Genomic DNA, 12,888 nt, shown 5'->3' with positions numbered 1-12,888 from the left:
AGTACCTCCTTTGCAGGGCTGGTGCTTTCAAAGGAAATAGTAAAAGTGAAGGCAATTTTAGGGCATAAAAAGTTCCTGAAAACCAGACTGCATTTTAGATTGCTTGTCGTTGTGTGCTTTCTGGGTAAAACCGACTGCATTTTGAGTTAACTGCTTCTGCCTGTCCTGGGGGCACAGAACTCTGAGTAGCAGCCAAAGCAGTTGGGAACAGTGGCAGACATTTGTTCATTCTCTCCGTCGACAATAAGTTATTGAACACCTTCTAGCTCACAGCTCTGTGCTGGTCATAGGGCTGCTCAGAAAAGAGTTAAGGGGCCTTGCCATGTGCAGTCTCTAACTTAGGGAGAAATGGTGCCAGTTCACAAGGAGTAGGTGCAGGTGGCCGATAGCAAACATGCAACAGAATGCCATTTTCTTCCATTTTAAAAACACTTTTGTTTGGGAAGAGGAGGGACTTAAACAAATTTATGGTGATTATTTTCTGATACAAATGTTAGGACACAGACCCTGATTTTTTTTTCCTGATTGATTTATACTAAAATCATTGAATTTCAATGTCCATTTAACTGTTTACTCTTCTAGAAAATAATAAATAAAACAAAATCTGACTGTTTAAAAAATACAGCACTTACATGGTTAGGAGAATCACACTTTTTTAATTTTATTTTTATTGTCAAAGCCTTCTTGGAAAATGATTCGATATTTACAGCCTTCATTCTAATTTGATGTAAACTAGGACAGCACATTGCTCTGTTTTCTTTTCCTTTGAAATGTGAGATTATTTTTCTCTTCACAAAGAAATAGCCTGTTTTGATGTGGACCACTGCCCATGCCCTTCTGAGGTGGCTCTGGACAGCTCTGAGCCCCTCACTCCCGCCAATCAACACCTGCCCAGGGCTCACCACCTGTGCTTTCTCCTGGCTCCCAGTACAACCTCGCAGGGAGTGGCTGGAAGAGACTGTCTGGATGAAATTCACATCCCTTCCAGTGGGTATTTGTAACCCAAAGGAAACCTTAGTAAGTAGATATCCAGCTGAAGGGCTCTATTATATTCCAAGATATTAGTGGTAGAAACATATTTTGCACCCCCCACAACTGTTTTTATCTCTCTTTGCTTTCAACACCCCTTCTGCTCTCTCCTTCTCCCTCTCTTTCCCTCCCAACTGTATACAAACACACACACATATTTTTTGGAATGTGATGAAAGCACATTTCAGATTTCTTATTGAAATGACCTACCAGTGATTTGATCTGACATAATTTGAGGACGTCCGTAAAGTTTTCATCCAAAGTTTAATGTACCAAAGAATGTTTTTCAAATGGCACAACAGAATTGATATTAGGCTCCACTTAAATATTGATCTGTCTTCCATGAGTGATTGAAGGGACCTATACTATGAAATATCTCCTTTCAGGGCACTATCTACATAACTGATTTATTGGTTGACTCATTCAATACATTTTCTTTTGTGCCAGACACTATTTTAGGCATGTGGAGTACATCACTCAACACAACAAAGACCCCTGCTTTGTGGAGTTTACATTCTGATGGGGAGAAGCATTTTACACAATAAACATAACATATGAACAAAGTGATCGAGGATTTTGAAGAAAACAAGTACAACAGGCTAAAGGGAAATCATGAGTATGGGTAGGAGATGCGGGCAGGTTGCAGGATTAAATGAGGTGGATTTGGTGAGTCTCATTGAGAAGCTGAGATTTGAACAGACTGGTAGGAGGTGAGGAAGTTAGCATCTATTTGGGGGAAGAGCATTTCAGGAGGCTAGACCATGTTTGGGTGTTCAGAAACTGAAAGGAGGTTGCGTGGCTCGAGCAGAGGGTGTGATGGCATGACGTGGGAGAGGTACCAGGTGGCCAGAGTGTGTGGGCTCTGCTGGACTTTTTAAGGACTTTGGCTCTTATGTGGTGCAAAAACAGTGAACTACTGTAGGGTTTTGCATGAAGAATGATGTTCAGACTTAGTGTTTAGATAGAAAACCCTGGCTGCTGTGGATTTGAAATAGACTTTGAAGGAAAATAGACTTGGGGGTGGAGGCAAGAATAGAAGCAGAGACACCAGTTAGGAGACTACTGTGAGGTTGGATTCTCGGCATATTTTAGAGGTAGGGTCAGTAGAATTTCCCAATGGATGGGACGTGGGTGTGTGAGGAAGTGCAGCCAAACATAGGCTAGGGTTTTTGTCACAAGGAAGAAAATAATAATCTAGGAGTCTAAGTCGAGGTCTAAGTATAAACAGCCAAAAAGAGCACAAGGTTTTAAAAATTTAAGCAGCGGAGGAAGGTGACAAGACAAATATCTCCGTCTCCAACTGCTGTCACTTGCCTCTTCTTGACTGGATTCCAGGATCCGAGTCTTCAATGCCTGTGCACTCATCATTCCTTCTGCCGGAAACTCTTTTCTCCAATATCTTTGCAACGTTGGCCTATTTCAGATCTAAGTCCTCAGAGAGCTCGTCCCAGGCCATGTTCCGTAATGCAGCTGCACTTCCCCAAACCTCTCTAGACTAGGACTCCGTTTTGTTGTCTTTATTGCACATGTCGCCTTCACAAAATATCCTATTTGCTTTTCATGGTCCATCTTCCCCACTGGAATGTGAACTCCATCAGTGCACAGATCGCACTTGCTGCCATGTCCCCAGCATCTAGAACAGTATCTAGCACACAGCAGGTAGTCACTATTGAGTGAAGAAGTCTTGATATCAAAGTAAAGCAAGTATTTGTTAGAAAAATTAAGACATGAAAATAAATAACCTAAGTAAATAGATGTCATCATAAGTCACTCAATATATGATGCGTTGACAAATGAGTTAAGAATAAGGAAAACTAAAAGAAACCCATGGAGTGGGAAGAATTGAAGATTGTAGAATTATTGAACTTCAGAGTTAAAGGGATCAGCCCAACAGCATATACAGGTAGAAATCTTGGCAGAATCTCATTGAACTTTCTCTGATGATCTTTCTCTGAACACCTCCATTAACATGAAGTACATGATCATATTTTCCAATCATTGGATAGTTTATCTATTAGAAAGCTATAAGAAGTTCTGGACTAGGCAGAGTGGATTGAGTATTTGGCCAGGGGAGGTATAGGCAGAGACCTAGAGCCAAGAGAATTTGAGGACAGTAAATAACCAGGAACATGGGAGGAGTTGGATAGCAAATAGCTACCTCATATTTCTTTTAGGCAGGCACAGAAAGAAGGGTTGGAGAAGAGCAGTATTAGTTTCGCAGATAATAGACTGGAGCGGTACCTGACTCATTCTCTGTCAATAAAGCTGTCTGAGTTAAATATCCAGGCAAATCTGAAAATGCTGATCCCAGCAAGATTAAAAAAAAAGTATCAAATTATAGTGAGAAATGTAATCACTTATACTTCTGGAGCTAATATCAATTTGAAGTAGGAGGCTAATCTTTGCTTGCCTGAGGAAGGAAGAGAAACACTTTTAGTTGGAACAGTAATAATTTTTGAAATACAATTCTGAAGTAATTTTCTTTGTAATGTGTAGAGCCTGTGGATGGTGGGATGAATTTGGGATTAATGCAATCGGTGTCTTTAGAGTTTGGGGTTGAATGAAGAGACTGCCTCCGGATTTGAAGTCAGCCCATTGGACTCTCTCTGGCCCAAGGGGACTGACTCTTAGCCACAGAAAAACTTACATCTGTAAACCCCTGGCTACTGTAGTCTCCAAATGCTTGTTCTCTTTTACACTCTTCCAAATGCTGTAATTTTTCTTGGAATGGACCATCACCAGATTTTATTTTCTTCCCTGAAATTTTGGCAACCAGACAGCATTTTGTCTAATCAAAACCACTCAGAAGTTTGACAAACCTTAGACAGTTGCAATTACCAACAATAAACCTTTTATGTACAGCAATTAGAGTCTTTCATGGGTGGTTTTAAGGATGGGTGTTTGCCTACAGAGGGAAACACCACTTTACAAACCAAGGGGAAATACGAGGGTTTGATATTTTGATCAGAGAATTTTCAGTCTAGCAGACGAAAAAGCTGAGCTACTTTGTATGATCGAATGTATTGCGAGTAAATTGAATTGAAATCAAGTGCAGGATATCTGTCTAAGGGAAATATCAAGCTATTGTAAATGTAAATATCCTTTCAGAATATCTAAAAGGGGAAGAAAAAGAGAGAACTTAGAATTTATCTATGCAAGAAGCTGGACATAGTGATGATTAGAAGATCCAAGATGGGAATAACTATGATGACCCAGCAATGAAACAAGATCTTTTGAATATATTTGATTGATTCCCAGTGTTAGGCCAAGTTCACTGCTTTCTGGGCTTTATTCTTTCATTTACCAAATGAGCAGGGGATTGAGGACAGATTGGGTGAGGAAATCTCTAAGGTGCACTCCGGTTCTAAAATTGGAATCATTTAGAAGACGTGAATTTAGTGGAATTCTTATGACTGTTTAATTGCAAAAGGTGCTATAGACTGTTATATGTAGGTTCAAATAAAAGTGAGATACATGGAGAGAAATTGTTTCTGCTCGGAAAATATGCACAAGATTTACCCAAAGAACATCTTGAACGTGGTTGGATTTTCACATTGGTATCATTTGCTTAACTTGCTTTTCTAATGTGTATCTGTCCATAGCTTTCCCCCGGGGAAAGAGAAATAGAATAACTTTGGGGGAAATTAAAATCACTGCCTGCATAAGTGTCTTGACATTGGCTTTTCAGATCCTGACTGTGGGAGAACCTGGCCTTTCCTCCTTTTGCTCCCAGTGTTTCCCTTTTCCTCCTTGTGACTCCCCTCTCTCCCTGTTTACAACAGGATTATTCCTGGCTTCCAGCCCTTGTCCATCTTGTGGCTCCACTCCCATCTCTCTGGCTATCAAACTGCTGTTGATCCATTAAGCTCAGGTTTCTCCTTCGAAGAACTATGACCGATACTGCTCTCCTTTTGTACTGCTGTTTCACATGCTTTAGCACTGAATTTCATCTGACCTTATTGTTTTATTTGTTGCCTAGCTCAGTATTTGGCTGTTTTTCAGGGGGAGAAATGCTCATTCTCAGAATTCTGAAAGCCAAAATGGCATTTTGAAATCTCAGTGTTACCAGCTATGAGCCACTGGTATAAAGCATAAGGATCAATTCCAGTGATAGGATATCCTAACACAGTTGTGTGTGCGAGTGAGTGTACTTTATAAGTAGAAAGAACGCCAGTCTTTGTCAGACACTTTTCTCAGGTCAGTGCACAACCGGGCTCCACATTCTCCGGGTGCTGTGGAAGAGCAATGGAAGAGCAGCTGTTTTACAGTTGGCACCACTCTCTCTGGAAGTCCCCTGAGGAAGGAAGAAAAAGGCAGCAGCACAGGGAAGGCACTGCAGCAGACATGGCCAGATATGTCCCTCTGGGTCAGAAGGGGCTCCTTTCTCACACACAAGATTTCAAGTTTTTTAAATAATGATCACCTAGGATGAGGATGGGGATTATGATGTGAATATTTTGAAAGTATGGAGCTTCTTACACCTCATCCTATTATGTTTTATTTACAAATGTTTACATATTTTCTATCCCATTATTCCTTATGTACTGATAGTTAGGCTTAGTTAGCTTATGGTGCAATAACAAATAAACCTTGAAACCCTAAGGGATTAACAAAATAAGTATTTGTTTTTCTCTCACTTCCCAAAGGATTGGGTGGTTTTCCCAGTGTCTCTTCATAAAGGGATTCGGGGGCTCAGTGATGACCTTACAGTATATTTTAGAAAAATGTTTGTCTATTCCACTCCCACTTAATGATTATATAATCAGTTTCCTGATGAATAAAACAACTACCAGCATGAGTTCTCTTATTTATGCATGCAGATCAGCTATTCTTCCTGTTTTCCTCCCACCCCCAGAAGTTTTCTCATGTTCTATCCCTTCAACCTATAGTAGTAATTGCAGCAGAGACTTAGGGCTGAGCCTGGAACAGCAGGGCCTTCTGGATCACAGCATATGGGCATGGAATCCTAAAGTGGAATTTGTGCTTTGAGGAACCTAAGACTTACAATAGCTGGTCATCTTTTCATCCCAACTCTAGAGCAGTAGTACCTGAGAAAAGTAGGTGCCACAATAAGTATTCTTTGAATGAATGAACTCACAACACCTCTTAGCTTTGTCTTTATCATAAAGCTAATTTTTTCCATTATTTTACCTGTGTAAAATATTCCCTAGCTTTTCCTATATTTGCAGTGAATGCTTTGAAACAAAGCTCTGAACTTCACCTACTGTAATTTGACATTGAAAACTGGAGAAAGGAATGTTTTCCAAATTCAGGAATTTACTCCCCCCCTTTTTTATACTGATGTAACTTTTGAAATATAAGTGGAAACTTAGTGAAAGCATCACATCAAATATGTAAACTGAAAAGATTTTAAAAAAGAGAAATAGATGAAAGAGACCGAACTGAATTAAAATCCATTTAGTGTCATTTTTCAAATATCACCTGAAGCACTCTGTATAGAGTCATTTCAGTGCTTTAAGTATTACAGCCTCAAGCACAGTGTAGTATAGGGACAATAAAGGTAAGATGTAAATTGTGGACAAAGAAAAGAAATGTGTTTGTTCATGGTTTAAATAGAATATTTCTGGACAACTTTTCACTTGGATGGCCCTTCTTAAGTGGCTGTTTTTGTAGAGTTGAAAGTGGGGCTTGCAAAACTGTAAATCAGGCATCTACATTCACATCTTGATCCGCAAATTACTTATTCATTTGCTAGAGTAAAGCAGATTCATGAAATCAATACGTTGGTTATTCATTTATGCCTTATGCTTTTTTTTTCCATTTGGAAGAATCTATAAAGCAAACTCTTAACATTTCATTGAGCTAAAAAATGAGAGCATATTTCTAGCAAATGTCTTCAGTTTCCTTCCTCTTGTGTTTTCCTGTTGTATGAGGATTGCTCAAGGCTATGTTCTCCATTGGTGTGAGATCAGTGGGTGGTTATGTTCATGTCAGCCATAATGACTTTCTGCAAATATTTGTGAAAACAGGCTTGTGTAAAGTGGTCAGGGATGAGCTTAGGTGCTACATTTGTGAATTAAGGACTGGAGGTTCTTATGTATTTTAAGAAAATAAAATGTTGATTGGGAGGTCACAAATATGAAATTGAGGTCATATAATCAATTTCCATATAAAAATTATAGCATTTCCATGATGAATTTCAGATTAAGGTATTAATTTGCATCAATATTCATCCTACGTTGAGGCTGTTAGGGGCTCCAAACACTTGCCTCTTACTTGCACCGAGGAAGATCTGTACTTTAATGCTAACTGCAGACATGCTCTGGATTCTGTGTTATGTACATTTACCTGAAATGTTTGTTCTTGGGTAATGAATGGCAGCTGTGTTCTCTATGATGTGCTTAAATACTTTCACTTTTATGAAAAATATCACTGTCAGATTGTTCCTCAAAATGAAATCCATTTCCTGATGTAAAGCTGTGAACTTTCGAGTTTCACTAGGGAACAGGAAAAGCATGATGCTGACTGTGAGCTCAGTATACACCTGAGTTTGTGATGAAATTAAAACAAGAATTAATTTCAAGTCTGCCCCTGGTTAACCTGGAGATTTTGGGGAAACTTGGGTCTTTGTCACACACAGCCAAAATGACTGTCAAAATTCAGCCTAACTCTAATTATTTAGCCCTTTCATAGCCATTCTTTGAATTACAGTCTTAATATCTGTAGATCTGTGACAAGAACAAAATGTTGGTCTTAACACTTGAAATATGTATTGGTATAATGAAGGGAACTGGATATTTGAAATATTATTTTCTATTTTTAATATGACCTTGTAATTTATTTTGGTTATAATTAACATTACAAAAGTCTTATGCATGGTGCAGCTCATTGAAAGCCCAAAATGTACAAAATAAGCCGAAAAGAAGAAACAGCTGTCTTCAAGATGTCTAATGTTCTGAGGGCTACATGGTGCGCAAACGCCTACAATCTCACCGCCTATATAAATTTCTCGAATTCTCCTTAACATTGTCCAGTTGTTCAAACTGCTTGTGGTTTCAATAGCTTCTGTTATTGTTTTTTTCTGGGGAGGAAACTTGTTGTGTTTTTCTTTTCTTTAATTTTTTTAAATAACAGATTTGTAGTCACTACCTGATTTGAATAAATCAAGCCAGAAATATCCTGACAGTGCACCGAACAAGACCTGTGTGTATAATGTGAGTTCTTTCTTTTCAATTTTAGAATCAACCTTGTCCTATGTTAGGCAGCTGGAGGCAAGAGTAAGACAGCTGGAGGAAGAGAATCGCATGCTGCCCCAGGTGGGTGACTTCCAGAAGCTCATAGCTAGTCAGTGTCATTTGAGTTGTAGCATTTTATTTGGAGTTTGAAGTCTCAATTACATTTCCTCCTTTAAATGATAGAAATCATTTTGTAAGTAGTCATTCATCAGTGTGGAGTGTGATTACTTTTCATAATGACCATCCTATTATGCAGGTTCTTAAACTGTGACAATAAAAGATGCAGATGTCTGAAATAAGAATGTAAAGTAATTTTGGGAGGAAGAAGAAAAGAAAAATGAAAGGAAATAGAAAGTACTTTGATAGCACTGCTCATATACATTATGCATGTCGTTGGTGAAGATAGAGAAGGGGCTTGTATTTAAAGAAAAATTTTGCTAATTTGTGAGGTAGGGAAAGCTTGGGTAGATTGAAGCTGTCATGTTTTAATTAAATTAGCACGTTCTAAAGTTCTTTGTGATATGATTGAACCTTTCAGCACAACAAGGTGATGACAGTAATTGACAGTTTTTACTTTGGGGCCTCATTTCTTTTCCCCGGTGAATGTAAAGTGTGGCTTTGTCTGGGGTGTACTGCCTGCCACATATTTTCCTTATAAAATTATTTCCATGGCCAATATCTTGGTGAAATGATGTTGGTCCTTTGAGGGGGTGGTTCTTGGGAAATGTTCTGTGAGGAGTTGAACAAATCTGATTCTGGGTTGCTTCCCTTTACAGACATGTAGGCAGCAACGTATTTTAATATTTTATAAAAGTGAACTTTTTAAGTATTTGGTTGCTATTGTTCTTTCCACATTTTGGTGATTATTTCTATTTCATAAGTGACTTAGGGAAAATTAAAACTCAAATGGTTTAAACGGAAATACAAAGACCGGTTACAGTGCAAGAGGAGATATAGAAACATTAGTGCAAATATGCTTAGGAAAGACATTTTAGGTCTTTTTTAAAATCCTGTTTTGTTTTTTTAAGTGACTTTTGGTCAGTAATGATGATTTGGGCTATCAGGTACTGAATGTGAGAACGCCTGTCTCTTTCTTCCATTGGCCAATCATCTGGCTAGAAATCATGAAATTATATGCATCTACTTATCTCCCTTCTCAAACTACACATATGTTAAAACTCATGATGACTGAAAGGGTCATTTGTACCATGGAATAAAGTATATGTAGAGCTTTTTTCTTTGCTCTTCTGTACTTTTCATTTTCAAATTTTCTTTGCCATTTTTCCTTTTATATTGGATTCACTGTATGAGTGTGTTAGGGCCCTGTTCCAAACGTGAAAAAAATATAATTAGTTGATTATGGACACTGTCTATGGTTATACCATCTCAGAGGCAACTGGGAATGTAAATGAAAAGAAAGAGAAAAAAGAATGTTTCTTAGTTTTCCTGTGAGTGGAAATGCTAGCATCAACATCAAAATGCTAACATGTGTGCTATCTTAACGAAAAAGAGGGACTACAAATGTGAAAATGATGACAAGATTGATTTCTAAAAATCTGCAAATGTGAGTGTTAGTGGTCTTGAAAAGAAATCAGAAGTCTTCACCTATACTTGATATGTGTGTGTAATTAAATACATAGTACTTACACAGTTAAGCGTAGAAGAGATTAAAAAACTTTTCAAGGTATAAAGTGTTCAAGCATATGTTTTTAAAATTCTCTGCTACTTTCTGTCAAAAAACATTGTTTTGTTTATTTCTCCACAAGAAGTGGCTAGGAAAGATCGTGTTTTATTGAATCTAAGGTGTTACTGATGTGAGATGCCCCAGTATCATATGTACCATAAAGAGGAAAAAAAAAGATGTCAATCATTTCTAGTCAGATTCTTGCTAATATCAGAGATGGTAAAATGGAAAAATATATAAAATTAAACAGCTATGTTTGTGCCCAAATTACTTTAATGTAAAGAAAAATCCATTGTTTTAAATAATATGCAAAGAAAACGATAGCTCTCTCTTTGTTCAAAAGCAGTATTTCCATTAAATTTCGGTACTTGTTAGTGTTTTCATTTACAGCAAAAATACATACGATAGAATCAGCACTTGCAATTATTGGTAGAAACACACTGAAATGAACAGACAGTGAGAGTCATAAAAGGGAATCCTTGTGGAGGGTTGGGACTGGGGCTGGAAAACACACAGGCTGTGCAATTTCTTAGACGTCACTGGGACTGTTAGAGATAATTATGTGATTTCCCCGCAGAAACTATTTCTGATTGCATGATGTTAGCTGATTTGCAAGGTCAATTCAATGCAACAAGCTAACGTCACTGCATAAAATAGTCTCAATATCTGAAAACTTGATTTTCAGTTAAGAGCTTTCTCACTGTGCAGTTGATTAGAAGAAATTATTTTTTGTTCCCAAGTTTTAAAAAATATGACCACTTGTCTTTGGATAAATAGGAATAAGAATATAGTTGGCAATTGACATTCCAAGTATGTCAAATATCTTTTGTGGCTGTGTCCAGTTTCTTTGCTGATAATTTAGTGTTTAGAATAATTATGTAAAGCATTTTCCCGGAGGATAAAATCTCCTCCGTGCTCATTTTTATTCCTTATATAAAATTGCATATAATGAAAAGAAAGTCACAACTTTTCCCTAGCTATGCATATTTTAAAATAAGCAAAGTGAGTGTCATAAATGCAGTGGATTTCTCTCTGGTTAGATGCAAAGGCTTCCATTTCTTAATTTATACATGACAAGGTTCCACCCAGCTCTTAAATTTTGTAGGCCTGAGTGTAAATAAAGTTTGGGTCCAGTCTTATACCCATGCAAAGTTGCCAAGTCCTAGAATGAAGGGTTTAAATGCAAGAACAGAGAGAAAAACGTAGTGAAGACTGAGTTGGTTCTACCCAGTGGTACATAGGAGCCCACAGGAAGTGTAGATGGAATATTAATATGTTCCATGGCAGGCCATTGCCCAGGGAGCACAGATCTCTTTGCTCTGCCATGGTTTCTAGAGTATCCTACAAGACAATTGAGCTATACCTTAAATCTAATTTGTGAACACAGTTATCAAAGGTGTCCTAAAATAAGAACATTCTCATTATTTTCAGAAAATGCAGTGGTATTTGATATGTATTATTTGAAAAGGAAATGCCTTTTTTAAAAACTTTTTATTTTGATAGGAAGACAATATGAGATCTACCCTCTTAAAGATCTTTAAGTGTACAGTACAGTATTATTTTCTATTGGTATGAGTTTGTCATTAGATCTCGAGAACTTATTCAGCTTCCATAACTGAAATTGTATACATGTTGATTATCAACTCCCCTTTCCCCCTCCCCCCAATCCTTGATAACCACCATTCTATTCTTTCTTTCAATGAATTTGACTATTTTAGAGATCTCATATAAATGGAATCATGTGGAATTTGTCCTTTTGTGACAGCTTATTTCACTTGGCATATTACCATGTGATCCATCTATCTTACTTCTGGATATTTATCCTAAAGAATTGAAATCAGAATCTCAAAGAGATATCTGTACTTCATGTTCACTGCAGTACTATTTACAATAACCAAGATGTGGAAGCAACTTAACTGTCCATCAGCAGATGAATAAAGAAAATATGGTATATACATACAATGGGAGAGGAATCGGTCTTTAAAAAGCAGGAAATCCTGCAATATGTGACAACATGAATGATCCCTGAAGGTCCTTTCTGAAAGTTGGTGCAAATGATCACTAATGATCACTTGAACTTAGGTATTCTTTCTTAAACACATATACATGTTTTACAAATTACACTTATAAAAATATTTCAAAGAATTGCATCTAACCTCTCAAAATACTAAAACTTCTCAGACTGGTCTGTGAGCTCCATTCTGTGTATATTTAATGTGAGATGAGCACTAAATGAAGATTGTGTGTTTCTTAAATAAATATAGTTGCTATCTATGAAATTTGACTAACTTTTAAATCAGGTGAGGTAGAGTCGTGCACAGTAACATAAGTAGGAATTTATGAAATAAAAGACCCAATGTGTAAAATTATTGTAAGGAATTTTATATCAAATTAAAAAAATATATTTTTATTGATTTCAGAGAGGAAAGGAGAGGGAGAGATAGAAACATCAGTGATGAGAGAGAATCATTGATTGGCTGCCTCCTGCATGCCCCCTACTGAGGATTGAGCTGGCAATTCAAGCATGTGCCCTGACTAGGAATCAAATCATGACCTCCTGGTTCATAGGTTGGCACTCAAACATTGAGCTACACTGGCTGTTCGGAATTTTATATCAAGTTTAAACGGAACATACCTATTACCTGTATGCTTTTACACATAAACACAAACTTTCTGTGGATAAAGATCTTCAGAGTTGGATAAAGCCTTACATATTACATCGGGCAATTCTCTCTTTCAGTAAAGGCCTAGAAGGTTCAGAGGGGAGGAGACAGCTGATTAAGGGCCAAGACGTAGGCCTGTTCAGTGTTCTTTCTAGCACACACACAGTGCCTCCTTTAGTCACTTCATGACATTTATAAAATTCAGTGTATTAACTTATTAAGTCTGTTTTTATCTTACTGTCAAATTCTTTTTTTTAACCATGTCTTAAAAATTAACATGGTATCTGCTTAGCCATCTAAGATTTCTTAAACATTT

The 12,888-nt window shown here is 37.4% G+C and overlaps 1 protein-coding gene across 1 annotated transcript in view; it reads left to right on the top strand.

Annotated features, from left to right (window-relative positions):
- The window catches only part of CCDC85A (coiled-coil domain containing 85A), a 161,399-nt gene that overhangs the window by 114,118 nt on the left and 34,393 nt on the right, over positions 1-12,888 (top strand). The window contains 1 exon segment of the mRNA XM_006083315.3: positions 8,230-8,306. Coding sequence (XP_006083377.1) covers positions 8,230-8,306 — 77 coding nt within the window.

Source organism: Myotis lucifugus, unplaced genomic scaffold, assembly GCF_000147115.1.
Source record: "Myotis lucifugus unplaced genomic scaffold, Myoluc2.0 scaffold_6, whole genome shotgun sequence".
In the NCBI taxonomy this organism is placed as follows: Eukaryota; Metazoa; Chordata; class Mammalia; order Chiroptera; family Vespertilionidae; genus Myotis; species Myotis lucifugus.
This window is presented reverse-complemented; position numbering and strand designations above follow the sequence as displayed.